This window comes from Artemia franciscana, chromosome 12, assembly GCF_032884065.1.
Source record: "Artemia franciscana chromosome 12, ASM3288406v1, whole genome shotgun sequence".
Lineage (NCBI taxonomy): Eukaryota > Metazoa > Arthropoda > Branchiopoda > Anostraca > Artemiidae > Artemia > Artemia franciscana.
This window is the reverse complement of record NC_088874.1, coordinates 2,188,629-2,205,241: the sequence shown is the minus strand read 5'-3', so window position 1 is coordinate 2,205,241 and position 16,613 is coordinate 2,188,629. Positions and strand designations below refer to the sequence as shown.

Genomic DNA, 16,613 nt, shown 5'->3' with positions numbered 1-16,613 from the left:
AAGGAGTCAATCTTAAAGTCAAATTGGGAATGTTCTTTATAGGGAGGGATGGTAAGGCAATGTGATGCTGGGAAAGGGAAGTAGAGTGGAGGGTGTCTGAGAGGGGAGGGGTCAGGTTTATTTTGGCAAAAGACGGATGGAGGCCAGAACCAGTTATCAAACTCATGGGCGCACGGAGAGGATTTATGTCTATGGGATATGGAGTTTTGGGAGAGATTTGAGTAAGGGAAGGTTTAGGGATAGTCTAGATTCGGTAAAGTGATCTGAGGGACTGGATCGACCGGGCACGTGTACGTACCTGGGACGGAGGAGGCTTTCGATGGATGGATTCCTGGGGTATGCTGCTCTGCATCAGGTATGCTGGGAGATAAGACTAGAATTTGACTTGAACACGACCCAGGGGAGGAGGGGGTTGCGAATGCTTACGGCGTTGTCCTAAAATAGGTTGGATTTTAAATCTATCCTCTGCCGCTGGTGATACATGAGAAAAACAACACGATTTATCAATACAAGCTAAAACAGGACAAAGGTCAACATGATCAAAACTGCACTTATCGGACATAGAAATACCTAAGATAAAATTGCGAAAAATATGTAAAAACTTGCACTGCTTACGAAACTTACAGAGACCATGAATAAAATGGTTACATATCATATTTTTTTCCTGCGCATTTTTGTGTTATCTTTCTTTTCATATTTCACAAGTTTCTCAAAAACAATTACTATATCATCATCTGCAGACGCTTTAGCATTAACCTTATTGGTCTTTAAAATAGGAGTGTTGTTGTCACCTTTTCAATTTGGCGTACAACCGGGAGCCAGTAAGCCACTCGTGTATTCAGAAACTTGTTCCGTTACTATAGTAATAGAAGCTATGTCTGCGGGATTATTTCATTCATAAATAATTGATTCAGCTTCAGTACTTTTTTCCTGGTGATTCTGGTCAGTGGCATTGCTAATAACCTGGTTTGACACAAGTTCAACTGCACTTGACCTCTGGAATCAATTTGAAAAGGCCAGATTAAGAATTTGGAATTTATTTTTTTTTACATTCACTTGATTTAATTCATTATTTTTTTGATATGTCCTGCTTGGTTGAAAGGAAGAGAAAATGTCGGAAAAATTGAAAATATCCAGTTGGGGAGGAATATGATTGTTTTGTATCACAAATAAGGGGTCAGCAATAACGGACGAAATGTAAATTAATGTCTCTTCTAGTCGGTCTTTTAATTTCAAAAGCCACAACGCAGACTGGTTTAAGAATTTCAGGATTAGTAGACCAGATTTCTGTCTGACAAACAAAATCTTTAACACTGGGGTTTGGATACGTTATATTATCACTGGTAGAACGTGAGTAGAGTTCGGTCTGAACAGATACCTCATATAAGCAGGTTTTTAGTTTTCCATTGGTAGTGTCAAGAGTAGATGATGGGTCGACGGTAAAAATTGTAGTGTCCTCAGTCTTGACAAGCAACTTCAATTAGGGGGGACGTCACTTCTTGCTGAGGGTAAGGAGAAATTAGAATCAACTCCTGCGAGTGGGGAGGAACGGTGAATTAAGTTCCTTTAGGATATTAAGCATCCTAGCTCTTGACTTTGGAGAACGGGAGATATGAGGTGAAGATAAAACAGGTGAGTTTAAAGAATTTACCTGTAGGGTTGAAATTTTCTTTGAGGAGCAGTCCGAACAACACCAGCTCTTACTCCCATTAGCTGCATCAGTTTTGATACACTTTTCCCCTCCAGCATGGAACGAGCAATTGCACCCTCCATATTTCACAGAGTCTGAAAAGACTCTCAGTCCACATTCGGGACAAACCAGTCTTTGTCTAACCATCCTTATTTAAGAGGTTAATGGTCTAAAAGATAAATTTTATTCACCGGATAACAACCAAGATGCTCACGGGTTGAATGCTGCATGAAAACGCGTCTGAAGCCAGACGCTATACGCGACGAACCTAAATTGCTGGAGTTCGAGAAAGCAGGTCTACAGTTTCTGAAGCCAGATGCTATATGTGATCAACCTAAGTTGCTGGACTTTGAGAAAGCAGGTCTCTCTTCTCTGTCAAAAAGGATTGATGAGTATTGAAATAATCTTATCGTCATTTATGTGTCAGTTAATATTAAATTTCTGGCTATGTTCAGATTCACTTTGACCAACTGTTTGGCCAAAAAGCCAAAACAACAGTTAGTTTGAATGTCAGCTGAAAACAAAAGAAAGGAAAAGAATTGTCGGAGTTGACCCTGAAGAGTCATTAGGGGTATAATGATAATGTTGAGAACCAACATTTACCAGTTTTACTAGTACTTTTTGACCTAAGGTTCTTCGCATTTGGTCACTTTTTTCACTTTTTCTGCATCTAAAAGTCACTAAATTCAGTTCTTCGAAACATATTTACCCCGCACGATCCTTGCCACAATTTCTATACATACTGTTTAGGGAAAAAAAGTAATAAATGGGAGACACATCGCACTTTCCTTTTTCATTAGTACTGTAATATGTCTTACCTAAATGGTAAAAAGCCACATCAGTGCTGATGGCATGAATATATGCTTTTAAAAAATTTTATGTTTTTCTAACACATTTAAATAGATCAAAGAAGTAAAAGTAGCGGTGGTATAGCTTCTTAAATCGTTTTTCGTAAGTTCATCTAGTTCTTTTGTTTGTTCTCAAATAACTTTTGAATTCTTCTTTAGGTAGAGGATATAAAAGGAGTGAATCCTGTTGAGCAGCTGACGAGGCATCCAGACATCAAAAGAGTTACTAAACAACGCTTGGTCCAAAGAACATTGAAATACATTCCTCTCCCTGAAAACTGTACCAGTCCTGGTGTAGACTGCGAATCGAAACCTAAGCAAAGAAGGCTGGATTTTTTGGTGAGTCTTTTCTTTTCGATTTTTTTTGTGTTTTCCGATCTTAAAGCATGGGTCTATACTTTATTGCACATATTTTACTTCAACTGGTGGCTGAGTATGACTAGGTAACTGAAAACAGGAAATCTCTTGTGCCGTTTGGTACAATGGTACCGTCAAGACTAAATAAATCATAAACTACTTAGTTGAATGCTAAAAAAAGTAATTTCTTGGCTACAGTGCTTTTTCATTTTCAAGTTTAAACAGTTGAAAGATACAAAACAGGTGTAATATTTTGAATAAGATAGTGGACAAAAAACAACAAATTTTACCGTTTAAAATTTAAACAAATGAAAAAAAAAAATAAAATAGAAAAACTGGTGTCATTTCTGAAGTAAGATAGTGAAAAAAAAAGAAAAGCAAACCCTAATAACAAAAAAATTCGAATATTTGGCTTCGCATCTGGAAGTCTTCATCAACGATAAATAAAAATAAAAGAAAACTAGCCTTCGCAAAACATTAAAAAAAAAAGATAACAGTTCATATTTATCTTTTTTTATGCGTTGTGTAGGGTTGTTTGTCTTTGTTTACTTTTTACTGGTGATAAAGGCTTCCGGATGCGAAGCTTAAATATTAGTATGCTTTATTATTCAAAGTTTGCTTCTCTTTTTTTTGTTCATTGTCTTATAATAAATTTCACCATTGTTTGCTATCTTTACATTTGTTTAAATTTTAAATGGCGAAATTACTTCTCCCTGGGTACCTACATTTCTTTTGGACAGAGTTCAAGCTTTTTGCAGCTTTTTAAATATTGTGGGTGAAGAATATTTTACCATTTAAATATGCAACTGAAAATAGGGTAACAAGAACATATTAATGGGAAAATTTGTACAATAGACGTTGTCCTGCTTCTATTAAAACAGCCATCACGTAATTTATATAAAGACGGGCGTGGAACTATAGAGAAAAATTACTTTACCATAATCCTGCGTTTCACTGGGTCATGTCTGTTTGGCTCCTTTTACCGTTTCACCCTCAGCCCCCCCCCCCCATATAAACAAATTCTTGTTCATTTTTTGCTTTAATTTTTTATTTGTCACTTTTTGATTTATCACTTTAGCTTATTTTTGCTAACCAATCAGATGAAATTCTAACCCCAAATAATTTTGAAATAAATTGGAATTTCCTCAAAAAGTAAAGACTGTAATAAATTTAAAAACAGTGAATAATACCATGTGAATAGCGCATGTCAAATCAGCAGTATATTTTTTCCATTTTGGGTTTTATCGACATAGTTTGAGTCCCATTAGTTTGTTTTAATTAATTTCTTTGATTAATTCATAAGTTGGATCCCTTTCTATTTTGTGTACTATTTTGTTTGAGTTCCATTAGTTTGTTTTAATTAATTTCTTTGTTTAATTCATAAGTTGGATCCCTTTCTATTTTGTGTACATCTTGAATTCTCCTACCTGGTTTTGTGTATTAAAACCAAATTTGAAAAAAACTATTTATATATCATTTTACTGCTACTTTAAAAGGTTTTAATGTAGCAATTTAAATAATTAGCTGATTAATTATTTAAATAATTATATCTAAATTATCTTACTCTCATAAAAGTATTAATTATATTTGCAAGTTTTGAAAGCTATGAAATAAAGGTGCGAGAATTTCAGAGCAGATTTAGTTGAAATTAACGCTATCATTGAAGTATTTCTCGAAATCTCAAGGTCTCTACGATTTTCCTGTTATATTCGTGTTTCTCATATGATTCACCTCTTTTTTCGTTTTTATTGTTATTTTTTTCTTACTTGGACTCCTCAAAGCACTCCCCTTTCCTGAAAGTGTATTGTCGTGTTTGGGTTTGCAACAAGTATAGCTTCAAATTTATGTGCTTATAATGTTGCGTGAGTTGTCAAATCTGTTTCTTATTATGAATTTCTTCTGTAACTTGTGCATGTGTAACCCCCCTTTAAAATATGCACATTCTTAGTAAACATGTACATATAACGTAGAATGGGTGTCTTAAAAAAAATTCCAGATTTGAATCTTCTATAAATCGAATTAATTAATTTGGAAGAATTAAACCAAACGTATAATTTCCTTCGCGAAACACAATATTGGGCATATTACCTCCTCCCATGCTAGCTCTACAAGCTTTCTTTCTGTCCGTGAAGGTAACCATTACTCGCCCACATATTTCCCCATCAGCTTTGTTTAGAGCCCGTTGAATTTCCTGTTTGAGTTCCAACAGATAACAGGGTTTGTTTTCGTAAATTCTTGACTTATTTTACTTCCTTCGGAAAGCCACATTTGATGCTTTGGATGCTGGCTCCAACACTTCCACACACGCCTTCCTCTGAAACACCCCACTTGAACTACAATCATACAAAGACTTAGATTCTATTCTTAGTAGCCCCTCCACCCCCCCCCCCCCCCAAAAAAAAAAACATATTTGCGACAAGGTAGACAAGCTGCATCTTCTTTGAAGCAGATCGTATAAGGATTAAAACTGTATGATTGCTGGACCGAAGCAGATTCGGGATTTGGCTTTTCAAATCCGCCGTTCTTTTTTAAAACTCCTTTTAGTCAGTACAAATATAGTATACAAATAGATATAATAAGAAACAAAGATATACAAATAAAAAAAGGTAAAGCAACGAGGAACTATAATGAGAGAGTGAAAATTTATCTAAATGAATATTTCGGTTCTATATCTAAGAGCCGTCATTAGCAAAGCCCATATAAATGTTAAACAAGACTTATAATAACATGCCCAACCATTAAAAAAATCAAAGATGATGTTTTTTTTGTTTTTTTTTTTGTTTTTTTTTTTGAAGGTTAACATCCAAACCAAGAATCTCCGTCAACCCGTCTTCAGGGTGAAGGAAAAAGAACAGTAACCTATTGAATTGAGCTCTAACCATTCTAACTCTTTTTTTTGAGTACCGAGGATGGTGCTGCTGGATCCTTGCCAAAATATCTGCTGTAGTCTTTTCGTTTTTTTTGTTGTTTTTTGTTTTCGTGTACTGGCTGAAAATCTGAATTTTTGATGCTTTTTACAGGCTGAATTTTGTTTTTTTTATTTTTTTTGCCAAATGTACATGTGAATTAATACATAATAATATATTCAACCTAAGTAGGAAGAAATAAAAGGGTCCTTTGAAGTACGAAACTTAAAATACTGGTATATTTTAAAAGATTTTGACAAATAAAAGAATTAATTCAACGGATAAAAAGCAAAAATTCAAAAGTTCACTCTCTTGCTTGAAAGGCTCAAAGAATTAGAAGTTAATTATTGATTTCATCAGAGTTTGTCAATTTAATCTAGTTAAAATGAATATAATCTGAATATATTTTTATTACTTTCATTATTCAATTGTAAAATTTAATGATTTGCCTAACAATTCATTTAAGTATTATTAGACTTGCCTAATCTGCCACGTACATACCTCAATGATCTTCTCCTTTTTCTTTTGTTCAACTTTCTTACTGGCCCCAGATGACCCTTTAGGAGGCATCTTGATAAAGAATTGGGCAAGAATTAGAAGTTAATTATTGATTTCATCAGAGTTTGTATCAATTTAATCTAGTTAAAATGAGTATAATCTGAATATATTTTTATTACTTTCATTATTCAATTGTAAAATTTAATGATTTGCCAGTTTATGTAAGTTGATCTGAGATTTATAACTTGTATGATTATTTGATAAGACATAATCATCAAAAAATCCCGACCAACTTAAGTTTTTAGACACCTTATTTTTATAGAATTCATTTAATCCTTTCACCATGTAAATTGATCCAAGTTGTATATCTTGCTTGCTTATTTGATAAGACATTATCTTCAAAAAATCCTGACCATCTGAATTTTTTTCTTGCGGGACAGACTTTCGGCATGCAGTAGATGCACCGGAATGGAAAGAAATACAAAATCCTTAGATAGAGACCCGATAGTTAAAAGAACGACGATCTTAAAAAAAATTGAAAAATTAAAAGAGATTAAATTAACAACCTCTCTTGCGTGGAAGATTCGAAAAACATAAAATTTAATCAAAATTTAATTCTGAATTTTATTGGAATTAGTTTAATCTGAATAAACGAATTTGATGGGATTTTATTTTATTACTGTAATTTTTTAATTTATAGAATTAAATCATTCGTTTCGCCATGTAAATTGATCTAAGTTATATAACTTGTTTACTTATTTGACAAGATATAATCTTCAATGAATTTGTACCAACTGCCATTTTTTTCTAGGGAACAGACTTTTGGCACGCGACTGGAAGACATACTTCTAGAAAGCTTTTGAAGTCAGTCCCCCGTCAAATAACCTCCATTTTACAAGCTGAGCTACTTTGGAACTTAGGAATTAAAGGTAAATGGTTGCAGGAACCTTGAGGAGTGTCATTTGTTCTTTACTGAAAACTTAATAGATTAATATGAAATTATAATGCTTTTTTAGCTGAATATTTTTCTACATCAATCAGTTCGTAGTAACGAACTGTAAGTAAGGAGCGATGTGACTCAATAATAACTGAAACTCTTAGAAAAAATTTGCCCTATTTAGAAAAAAGAGGGAAACACCCCCAAAACATCAAGTGATCTTGATGAAAATTACACCATCAGATTCAGCATATCAGAGAACCCCTCTGAAGATGTGTCAAGCTCCTATATGCAAAAATGTGGAATTTTGCATTTTTGCCAGAAGAAATATCACAGATGATGTCTCTTTGTTTTTCTTTTTTTATGTGTTTGTTTTTTCACTGGGGTGATAGTAACGAATCAGTGATCCTAGATTGTCGGGAGAGGGCTCATTTGATCGGAAATCAAAAGTTCTAGTAACCTTTTTAAGTGACTGAAAATATTGGAGGGCAGCTTAGCTCCCCTTCCACGCCCCTTTTTCCCCCAAAGTGATCTGATCAAAATTTTGAGATAGCCATTATGTTCAGCATAGTTGAAAAGTCTTATAACTATGCCTGTAGAGATAACATGAACCCCCTTATCCCTTGGGGAAAGGTGTTTAAGTCATGAAATTTATCTATTGCTTATTATAGTATTTGTTATTGGAAAGTATTAAGACAATTTTTGGTTTGCGGGAGGGGCGAGATTTCTTCTGGAGGTAATTTCCATAGGGAAAGAAGTTTCTGGGGGGGGGGGGGAATTTTACACTAGTGGAGTTATCTAGAATTCCTATACGAAATTCTTATTATTTGTCTTACTATCTCTTTGTTGACTTTTTACATGTGGAGATGCTAAGGGTAATTCCCTGGGGTAAATTATCACCGGGATGGAATTATCTAGAGGATTGTTCCATCGAGGGGTAGAATTTTTCTGTTAAGGGGGAGATGGGTTTTTCGGTGTTATTTAAAAACAGTAAGAAACTAATAAAAAAAATATTTCAACTGAAGGTAAGGAGCAACATTAAAACTTAAAACGAGCAGATAGTATTATGTATATGAGGGGGTTGTCCCCACCTCAACACCTCGTGCTTTACGTTAAAGGTTGAATTTTTATCCCAAAGAACGATTTAAGAACGACTTTGGGTCGTTTAAGAACTTTGGGTCAAGATTTAAGAACGACTCCTGAAACACCATTCGCTTAGTCAGAACAGTAAGCAGCTTTTTTGAAAGTAGTAGAAAACTTTAGCGTGAAGAGTGAAGCATTGAGGAGGGGCAACCTCCCTCGTATACGTAATGATTTCCATTAGTTTTAAGTTTTGATGCTGCTCCTTGCTTTCAGTTGAAAAACTTTTTTTTTATTTCATACTTGAAAGGACTGGATTTAAAAGAAGATTTGATTGACTAAAATAAGATCTTTTTCAGGTAGTAGCACTATTTGCATTGTTATAAATCTTTTGCGCCAGAGAATTTACAGGATATGGGGTTGTAACTGAATCAAGTTCATAAAAAGGTTTGCATAAATTACTATTTAGCAAAATAATATAACATTAAAAAGATGAAATAGTAAAATAATAAAAACACGAGATAAATTCTCAGCTTGTAAAAAGAAGAGAAAAATACATGTATTTTGACCGAAAACTCCACTCAGCCGTCTTCAGTGTGAAAATGATAAAACAAATTGTTTATTTATTAATAAATTATATAATTATTAATGTATAAATTATTTAATTATTAATTAATAAATTATTTAATTATAATTAATAAATTATTCGTATTCATTATTATATTTATATAATAAATTTATTTATCCGCTGAACAAAATATAAAGATAAACCTAAAAAAAAAAATCCAAAATAAAAAATCACCTTCTCAAGTAAACAACAATAAGACTGAATAACAAGCCCCAATGTTAAATGGAAAATAAAAATTATTTGAGAATGTATTTGGAAAGATATGAGAATATAAAGATTATAAAAAAGTATTCTAGGAAAAGTCATGAACAGTAAACTAATACAAATCCATGTGGAGCTGATTGTCTGTTTCTCTGTAAGGACTGTTTCAGTGATCACTGAGTCGTGTTGACTTATATGTGAATGGAATCTTCTTCTTCCAATCTATATTTTTGTTTTGAACTGTTCAGCGTGCTCGGGGACGGTTTGGCAGTCTTGTATGTCGGCTCTAAAATACTCAAACATTGGTTCTTTATGGTTTTGGTCATAATAAATGGAGATGTTCAAGAGGGCGGCCCAAATGTTACTTCAGAAAAGGTGTAAAAACACACAAACAGCTACATCTGTCAAGGCCGTATCCAGGGGATGGGATACCGGGTTCGGATTCTCCCCCCCCCCCCCCAAAAAAAAAAAACCCGTCCGACCGGTAAAAAGTGACAAAAATGTATATAGACAAATTTTAATATGTTTTATAAAGTGTTCTTTGTATCTCTCTCCCTCCCCGAAAAAAAAACTACCTGGATACTGCATTGACATAAGTAGACCATACTCTAAAAGTGAAGTCTTTTTAGCACAGACACCACTTAGATTACCAAGAAAAGCTAAAATACTAGATTATGAACAATTAATTTCAATGTTAAGAAGAATGTATTCGAATCATTATTGTACAAACAAGGTACCTATTGCATTACTATCCACGGATAGCAGATTGGATTATGCTTCCCGAATGACATACCTTGAATAATTCGAAAGCAGATTTCGATTCGCTGACTTGTTTGTGACTCTAAGAGAACAAACAAAAAGGAAATTCATAGCGAATGAAAAAGAAAAAAAATAAAGGTGAGCCCTCCTCTCAGCCGTTTTCAATGGGAAAAGAATAAAAAGTAGGCTAAGCTCCATAAACAGAAAAAATCAAGAATAAAAAAAGGAAATTCATAGCGAATGAAAAAGAGGAAAAATAAAGGTGAGTCCCCCTCTCAGCCATCCTCAGTGGGAAAAGAATAAAAAGTAGGCTAAGCTCCATAAGCAGAAAAAAAAATCAAGAACAAAAAAAGGAAATTCATAGCAAATGAAAAAGAGGAAAAACAAAGGGGGTCACCCTTTCAGCCGTCCTCAGTGGGAAAAGAATAAAAAGTAGGCTTTGCTCCATAAACAGAAAAAAAAATGAAGAACAAAAAAAATCGAATGGAATAAAATTTTAAGTGGCTAGTAAAAGGTGAATAAATAAAACAAAGTCGATTTTGACTATTTGACCATTGACCATTTTCTTGTTGTTTGTTTCATACAATTTTCATAAGCATTTAAAGAGGACATAGAGGTATAAAAGCATAAATAAATTATTTTTATTAATATATACTTTTTGCTGCAAAATTGGTTAAAATGAATGATAACATTCCTCTGTTCAAAAACTGATTTCCTTAAACTAAATTATAGGTGAAGGGGTGCGTGTTGCTGTGTTTGATACTGGACTTCCGCGGGATCACCCTCATTTCAAGAGAGTCAAAGAGCGGACCAATTGGACCTCAGAAAAATCTCTTAACGATGGCCTTGGTCATGGGACGTTTGTTGCTGGAGTTATTGCTTCCACCAAAGAATGTCTAGGATTTGCTCCCCACTCAGACTTGCATATTTTTCGTGTATTTACTAATAACCAGGTATATTTTTTATGCATTTATTTCATGTATTTTTTTATACTACTTTTTTTTACCCAAAATACGTTGTTGCTTGAAATAGATAAGCAGAATTTTTAGTTCTTGATCAAATATTTATATCAATCTATATTTCTTTTTTTTTTCTTACGCTAAGCCAATGAATCCCATAGACTTCAAATAGACGATTTTTTTAGTTTTCAAGGATGGTCTCCTCTGTTTACAATTTTTTTCGATTTAAAACAAAATTCTCGAATTGAACATTTTTAGCTTATCTCTGTGATTTTTCCAAAGAAAAGTTTTAAATATATATCCAGTCGAGTCTATAATATTTTGGCTTTTTGTCTGTAAATTATACGACTCCTTCGTTTATTTTTTAGGCGTCACATACGTCCTTTGAAATTATCTTAATTCAAATTTTTCTACTGAATACGCTGCTTTTCAGTTGATATTGTTTAAACATTCCGTTCATAATAATTAATAGGGAGTAATATCTAGTAACGAAAAAACTAAACACATGAGTTTTGAAATCTGTAGAAGTATTTCAGCATCATAAACCTTTTAAGCTGATTCTAAATATGTACTATTTATTAAGTTTAAAATTATCCGTTATAAGCATTAGAATGTTTTCATAATTTTCGAAAAGGAGAGAAAATACCGTTAAAAAAGGTCAATCTAGATGAAAAATATACCATGAAATTCAACATGTCTGAGAACCTCTGAGTAGGGTTTCATTACTCTATCTACAAAAATAAGAATTTTTTTTTCATCAGAATTTCTCGTATTGAACTCGTGTTGAAAATTAAAAGAGTGCTCATTCTAATGAAAACGAGTCATGCTCCTTTCATTTCTCTATAATATTATACCCCTTCCCAAAGAATCCCCCTCTAGACTTCGAAAAATGTCTTTTGGCATGTTCTTTGAGAAAATGCTTTTTGGTATTTTCATTGAAACAACGACAAAATTGCCCCCCTAGGGTTTTGAAAAATACAACCCCCCTCCCTAATACTGTGCCTTTAAAATTAGACAAAGTCAAAATTCCCAACTTAAATTTCTCGTTCTCAATCAGCTCTGCATTACTATCTAGAGAAGACTTTTTTCCAACTAGTATATTTTTCAGCAATCGACATATTTGTAGCTGAAGGTCGAATCTGTAAGATTTTTAATGTAGTATTTATTAACTCGGTTCTTACATTTATTTTAAAGTAGCATAGACATCCTGAATTCCTGATGAATTTAATTATTAAGCTGTTTATGAAAATAATCAACTTGTTTATGTTTTTTAATTTATTGTTTTACATTATTAAGTTTATTATCTTGTATTTATTTTAAGGTATCATACACATCCTGGTTTTTAGATGCGTTTAATTACGCAATTCTAAAGAAGATACACGTGTTAAATTTAAGTATTGGTGGACCCGACTTCATGGATCACCCGTTTATCGATAAGGTTTGGGAGCTGACGGCTAATGGCGTTATTCTGGTATCAGCTATTGGCAACGACGGACCATTATATGGCACTTTAAATAACCCAGCTGACCAAATGGATGTGATTGGTGTAGGAGGAATTAATTTTGAAGATCAGATTGCCCGATTTTCATCCAGAGGTTTAATTCCATTTTTGATATTATATTGTTTTTGCACAAATCAACTAGGAGCAGCCACCCATACAACGACCAGATTGCTTGTATACCTTGTTTTATTTTCACGTTAAACTCGTAAAACACGTTATCACACGCTAGACACGTTATCAGTACCTCAATAGGGGCATACAAGATTCTGCTTCTGATTTTAGTAATTTTTTATAGCCCATTGCCTTTTTGTTTAAAAATAAGTGAATAGAAGTGAAAATACCGAGGGGGGGGGGGTCAAATTCCTCAATGAAGATAGCTAAAACAAGTATAAACAGAACCCCATTTTTAAATTTAAGATCTGGATATTGTGTGCAGCGTAAAATGAAAATGTAATAATTAAAAAGAACAAGAGCTAAGAGCTCATATGGCACTTGTGACGAGGTCGGAAGAGCCGAGAGCTCATATGGTACGAGGTCGGAAGAGCCAAGAGCTCATGCTTCCTTCTCAAACATGTTTCCTTCTTAAATCGTAAATTAAAAATACCTAATTTTTATAATCTTTCAGAATTAACCCTCGCCCCCACTCCCCCAAAGAGAGCGGATCCGCCCTTCCAACTCCCCCGAATGTCACAGGATCTGGTCGGAATTTGAAATTAGAACTTTATAGCACAAGATCCTTCTAAATATCAAATTTCATTAAGATCTGGTTACCCTTTCGTAAGTTACAAATACCTCAATTTTCAAAATTACCTCCCCCCTCCCAATTCCACCAAAGAGAGCAGATCCGGTCCAGTCATGTCAGTCACGTATCTTAGACAGGTTTCTATTCTTCCCATCCAGTTTCATCCTGATCTCACCGCTTTAAGTATTTTCTAAGATTTCCGGTCCCCCCAACTGCCCCCCCCCCAATTACGTTTGATCCGGTTGAGATTTAAAATAAGATATCGGAGTTACGAGGTCCTTCTAAATATGAAGTTTCATGAAGATCCGATCACTCCTTCGTAAGTTAAAAATACGTTATTTTTCTTATTTTTCAGAATTACCCCCCCCCCCCCCCGCAATTGAGCGGATCCGTTCCAATTATGTAAATTACGTATGCAAGACTTTTGCTTATTTTTCCAACCAAGTTTCATCCCAATCCCTCCAATCTAAGCGTTTCCCATCATTTTAGGTCTCCCCACCCCAAACTTCCCCCAATGTCACCAGATCCGGTCAGGATTTAAAATAAGAGCTTTGAGCCACGATATCCTTCTAAAAATCAAATTTCATGGAGATCCAATCACCCGTTCGTAAGTTAAAAATACCTCATTTTTTCTAATTTTTCAGAATTAACCCCCCCCCCCCCCCCAACTACCCCAAAGAGAGCGGATCCGTTCCGTTTATGTCAATCATGTATCTAGGACTTGTGTTTATTTTTCCCACCATGTTTCATCCCGATCCCTCTACTCTAAGTGTTTTCCAAGATTTTAGGTTTCCCCCCTCCAACTCCCCCCAATGTCATCAGACCCAGTCGGGATTTAAAATAAGAGCTCTGAGACACAATATCATTCCAAACATCAAATTTCATTAAGATACAATCACCCGCTCATAAGTTAAAAATACTTCATTTTTTCTATTTTTCCGAATTAACCGGCCCCTACTCCCCCCCCCCCCCCAGATGGTCAAATCGGGAAAACGACTATTTCTAATTTAATCTGGTCCGGTCCAGGATACGCTTGCCAAGTTTCATCGTCCTAGCTTACCTGGAAGTGCCTAAAGTAGCAAAACCGGGACTTAAGGTTTTCCCCCTCCAACTCCCCCCAATGTCATCAGATCCGGTCGGGATTTAAAATAAGAGCTCTAAGACACAATATCATTCCAAACATCAAATTTCATTAAGATCCAAATACCCGCTGATAAGTTAAAAATACTTCATTTTTTCTATTTTTTGCGAATTAACCGGGCCCCCACTCCCCCCCCCCCCAGATGGTCAAATCGGGAAAACGACTATTTCTAATTTAATATGGTCCGGTCCCTGATACGCTTGCCAAATTTCATCGTCCTAGCTTACCTGGAAGTGCCTAAAGTAGCAAAACCGGGACCGACAGACAGACAGACCGACAGAATTGGCGACTGCTATATGTCACTTGGTTAATACAAAGTGCCATAAAAACAGCATTGTAAGTAAAAAGAAAAACGATAAATAGAAAGGAACAGCTTAAAAATAGTAAACAATAGAAAATGCTCACCTTTTAAAGACACTAAGTCTGAGGAATAAGGAGTTTCTTCACATACATATAGCCAAGCAAGACTACAATTGACATAGGCATTTAGTATTGAGGGCAGGGGGGCTGAGGACTCTCGGGTAACCACCCCTCTCCTCTGTGGACAAAAACTTAGGGTTTTGCTCTGGAAAATGCTGAACTTTTATGAAAAGCTTGGTTTTTTGGTGCCACGGTTTTCCTCCTCTCTTAAAAAATTAAAGAATCTGTGCTTATTATTACACATCAGATTGGTCCTTGGAGACAATTTTAAGGAGTATTCCTTCTTACATCCCCCCCCCCTTCCTGCTGAGTGCAATTATGCTAAAGAGCTAAGTTTTCTCGATTATTTATTTGCTCCATTAGTTTTCATTAGTTGTATTGTTGATGATTTAGAGTTCAACCCTTATGACTGTTTAATAAAAATGATGTAAATGACAAACACAGCTACAACCAACAAATTTGGCTGAAATTTCGTCGTACTGTTTATGACAGGTTGGATATATTTTCAGAACTATCCAGGACTTATAACTTAAAGCTATTTTTTTATACTTGCGTCATATTTAAAAAAAATATGAATTTTTGTTTTACACGCACAGAATTCACGTTTTGGTGACATCTCTCAAAGAGCCTATTTTTATGCGTCATCGACAGAATTGGGTGTGCATAGAAATATATGCCGTGACACATTCGCAAAAATCACATGAAGAATTGAAATTTTAGTTGAATTAATTAAGGAATTAATAATCGATTTATTCTGCAACAAATGAATATTGTCTCTTTAATCCAAACCTGGGTGACACTTTTCTTTTTACTAAGGATATTAATTAAATCATGATCCTTACAATGAATATTTCTTTTTCAATCCCCTAAACTATAGGCATTACGAAGCCGCCATCAATTGAAAATCTATGTAGAAAAATATATTATAACGAGATAGCGTGATGACAAGTTTACATGGTTAGGAGAAAAAGCAGTATTAGCATTTCCGCTGATTTCTGCTAAAATTATGACGCAATTTTTTTTTCCGTCTGTCTTATGACTAGAAAGTAAGTTGATATAAACCTGAATCCAAAATCTATAACAAGTTAACCTGAACTACGATTAACTAAGGAAACCTGTGATAGGTTGTTGTGGTTTAGCTGTTTGACTGTTTTTATTATTGTTTACTTTAATCATACTTGGTGAAGATTTACTCTTTATTTTAGATGATACTTTAAAGTTAAACATGTTATTTAAAAACGAATGAAAGACTAACTGTTTTAAATCACTCTATTAGTATCTTTTAGTGGCAAGATTGGAGATGTAATTATCATTTATATGGCATTATATACGATACAAATCGTACAGAAGCCATTATGGTTATGTCCATAAAATAAGAATAGAGAAAATTTTCTCTATTCACGTACATAATTTGTGGGTTGTGGTGATTCAGCTATATACTTTCAGCAATACTTTCCAGTAATGTAGACATGGATTGAGTGATTAATTCGGGAGTGAGTATATCCTTGTGAGTGTTAAAATAGAAACAGATTTGTGTCTTGGTTGAGGTGAGTGTTGGTATGTGTAAGGAAGCATGATGAATTACAGAGTATGACTGTAAGATTCCTTTTAAGTTCCCTATAAATTTGTTGTTTTTAGTATTGTTGATTAAATGTTTAGTAGGGATTGGAGAGGGGAGGAAGAGTCAGATTTTTTTTGTTTATTTTATTTTTCCGAGGAGTATTAATAGTTTAAGTGTCCTTTTTGGGTCGTTTCATACACGCTAATATACGTCGGGATCTATTTTGATAGTAAGAGGTAATGTTTAGTTTTGTTTGTTAGTTTTATATATAGATTTCAATGTTACTTTTTTGTCTCACTCATTTCTTAATAAATAAATAAAAATAGTTGTTTTTGTGATTTTGTGGCTTTAATCATTCATCTTTGTTGAAACTTTAGGTCTTTAC

At 34.2% G+C, this 16,613-nt stretch overlaps 1 protein-coding gene across 2 annotated transcripts in view; it reads left to right on the top strand.

The window, feature by feature from the left end:
* The window catches only part of LOC136033572 (membrane-bound transcription factor site-1 protease-like), a gene marked incomplete in the record, with an annotated part of 67,459 nt that overhangs the window by 12,653 nt on the left and 38,193 nt on the right, over positions 1-16,613 (top strand). For both annotated transcript variants that reach the window (XM_065714330.1, XM_065714329.1), the window contains 4 exon segments: positions 2,698-2,877; positions 7,111-7,228; positions 10,637-10,857; positions 12,185-12,458. In XM_065714330.1, coding sequence (XP_065570402.1) covers positions 2,698-2,877; positions 7,111-7,228; positions 10,637-10,857; positions 12,185-12,458 — 793 coding nt within the window.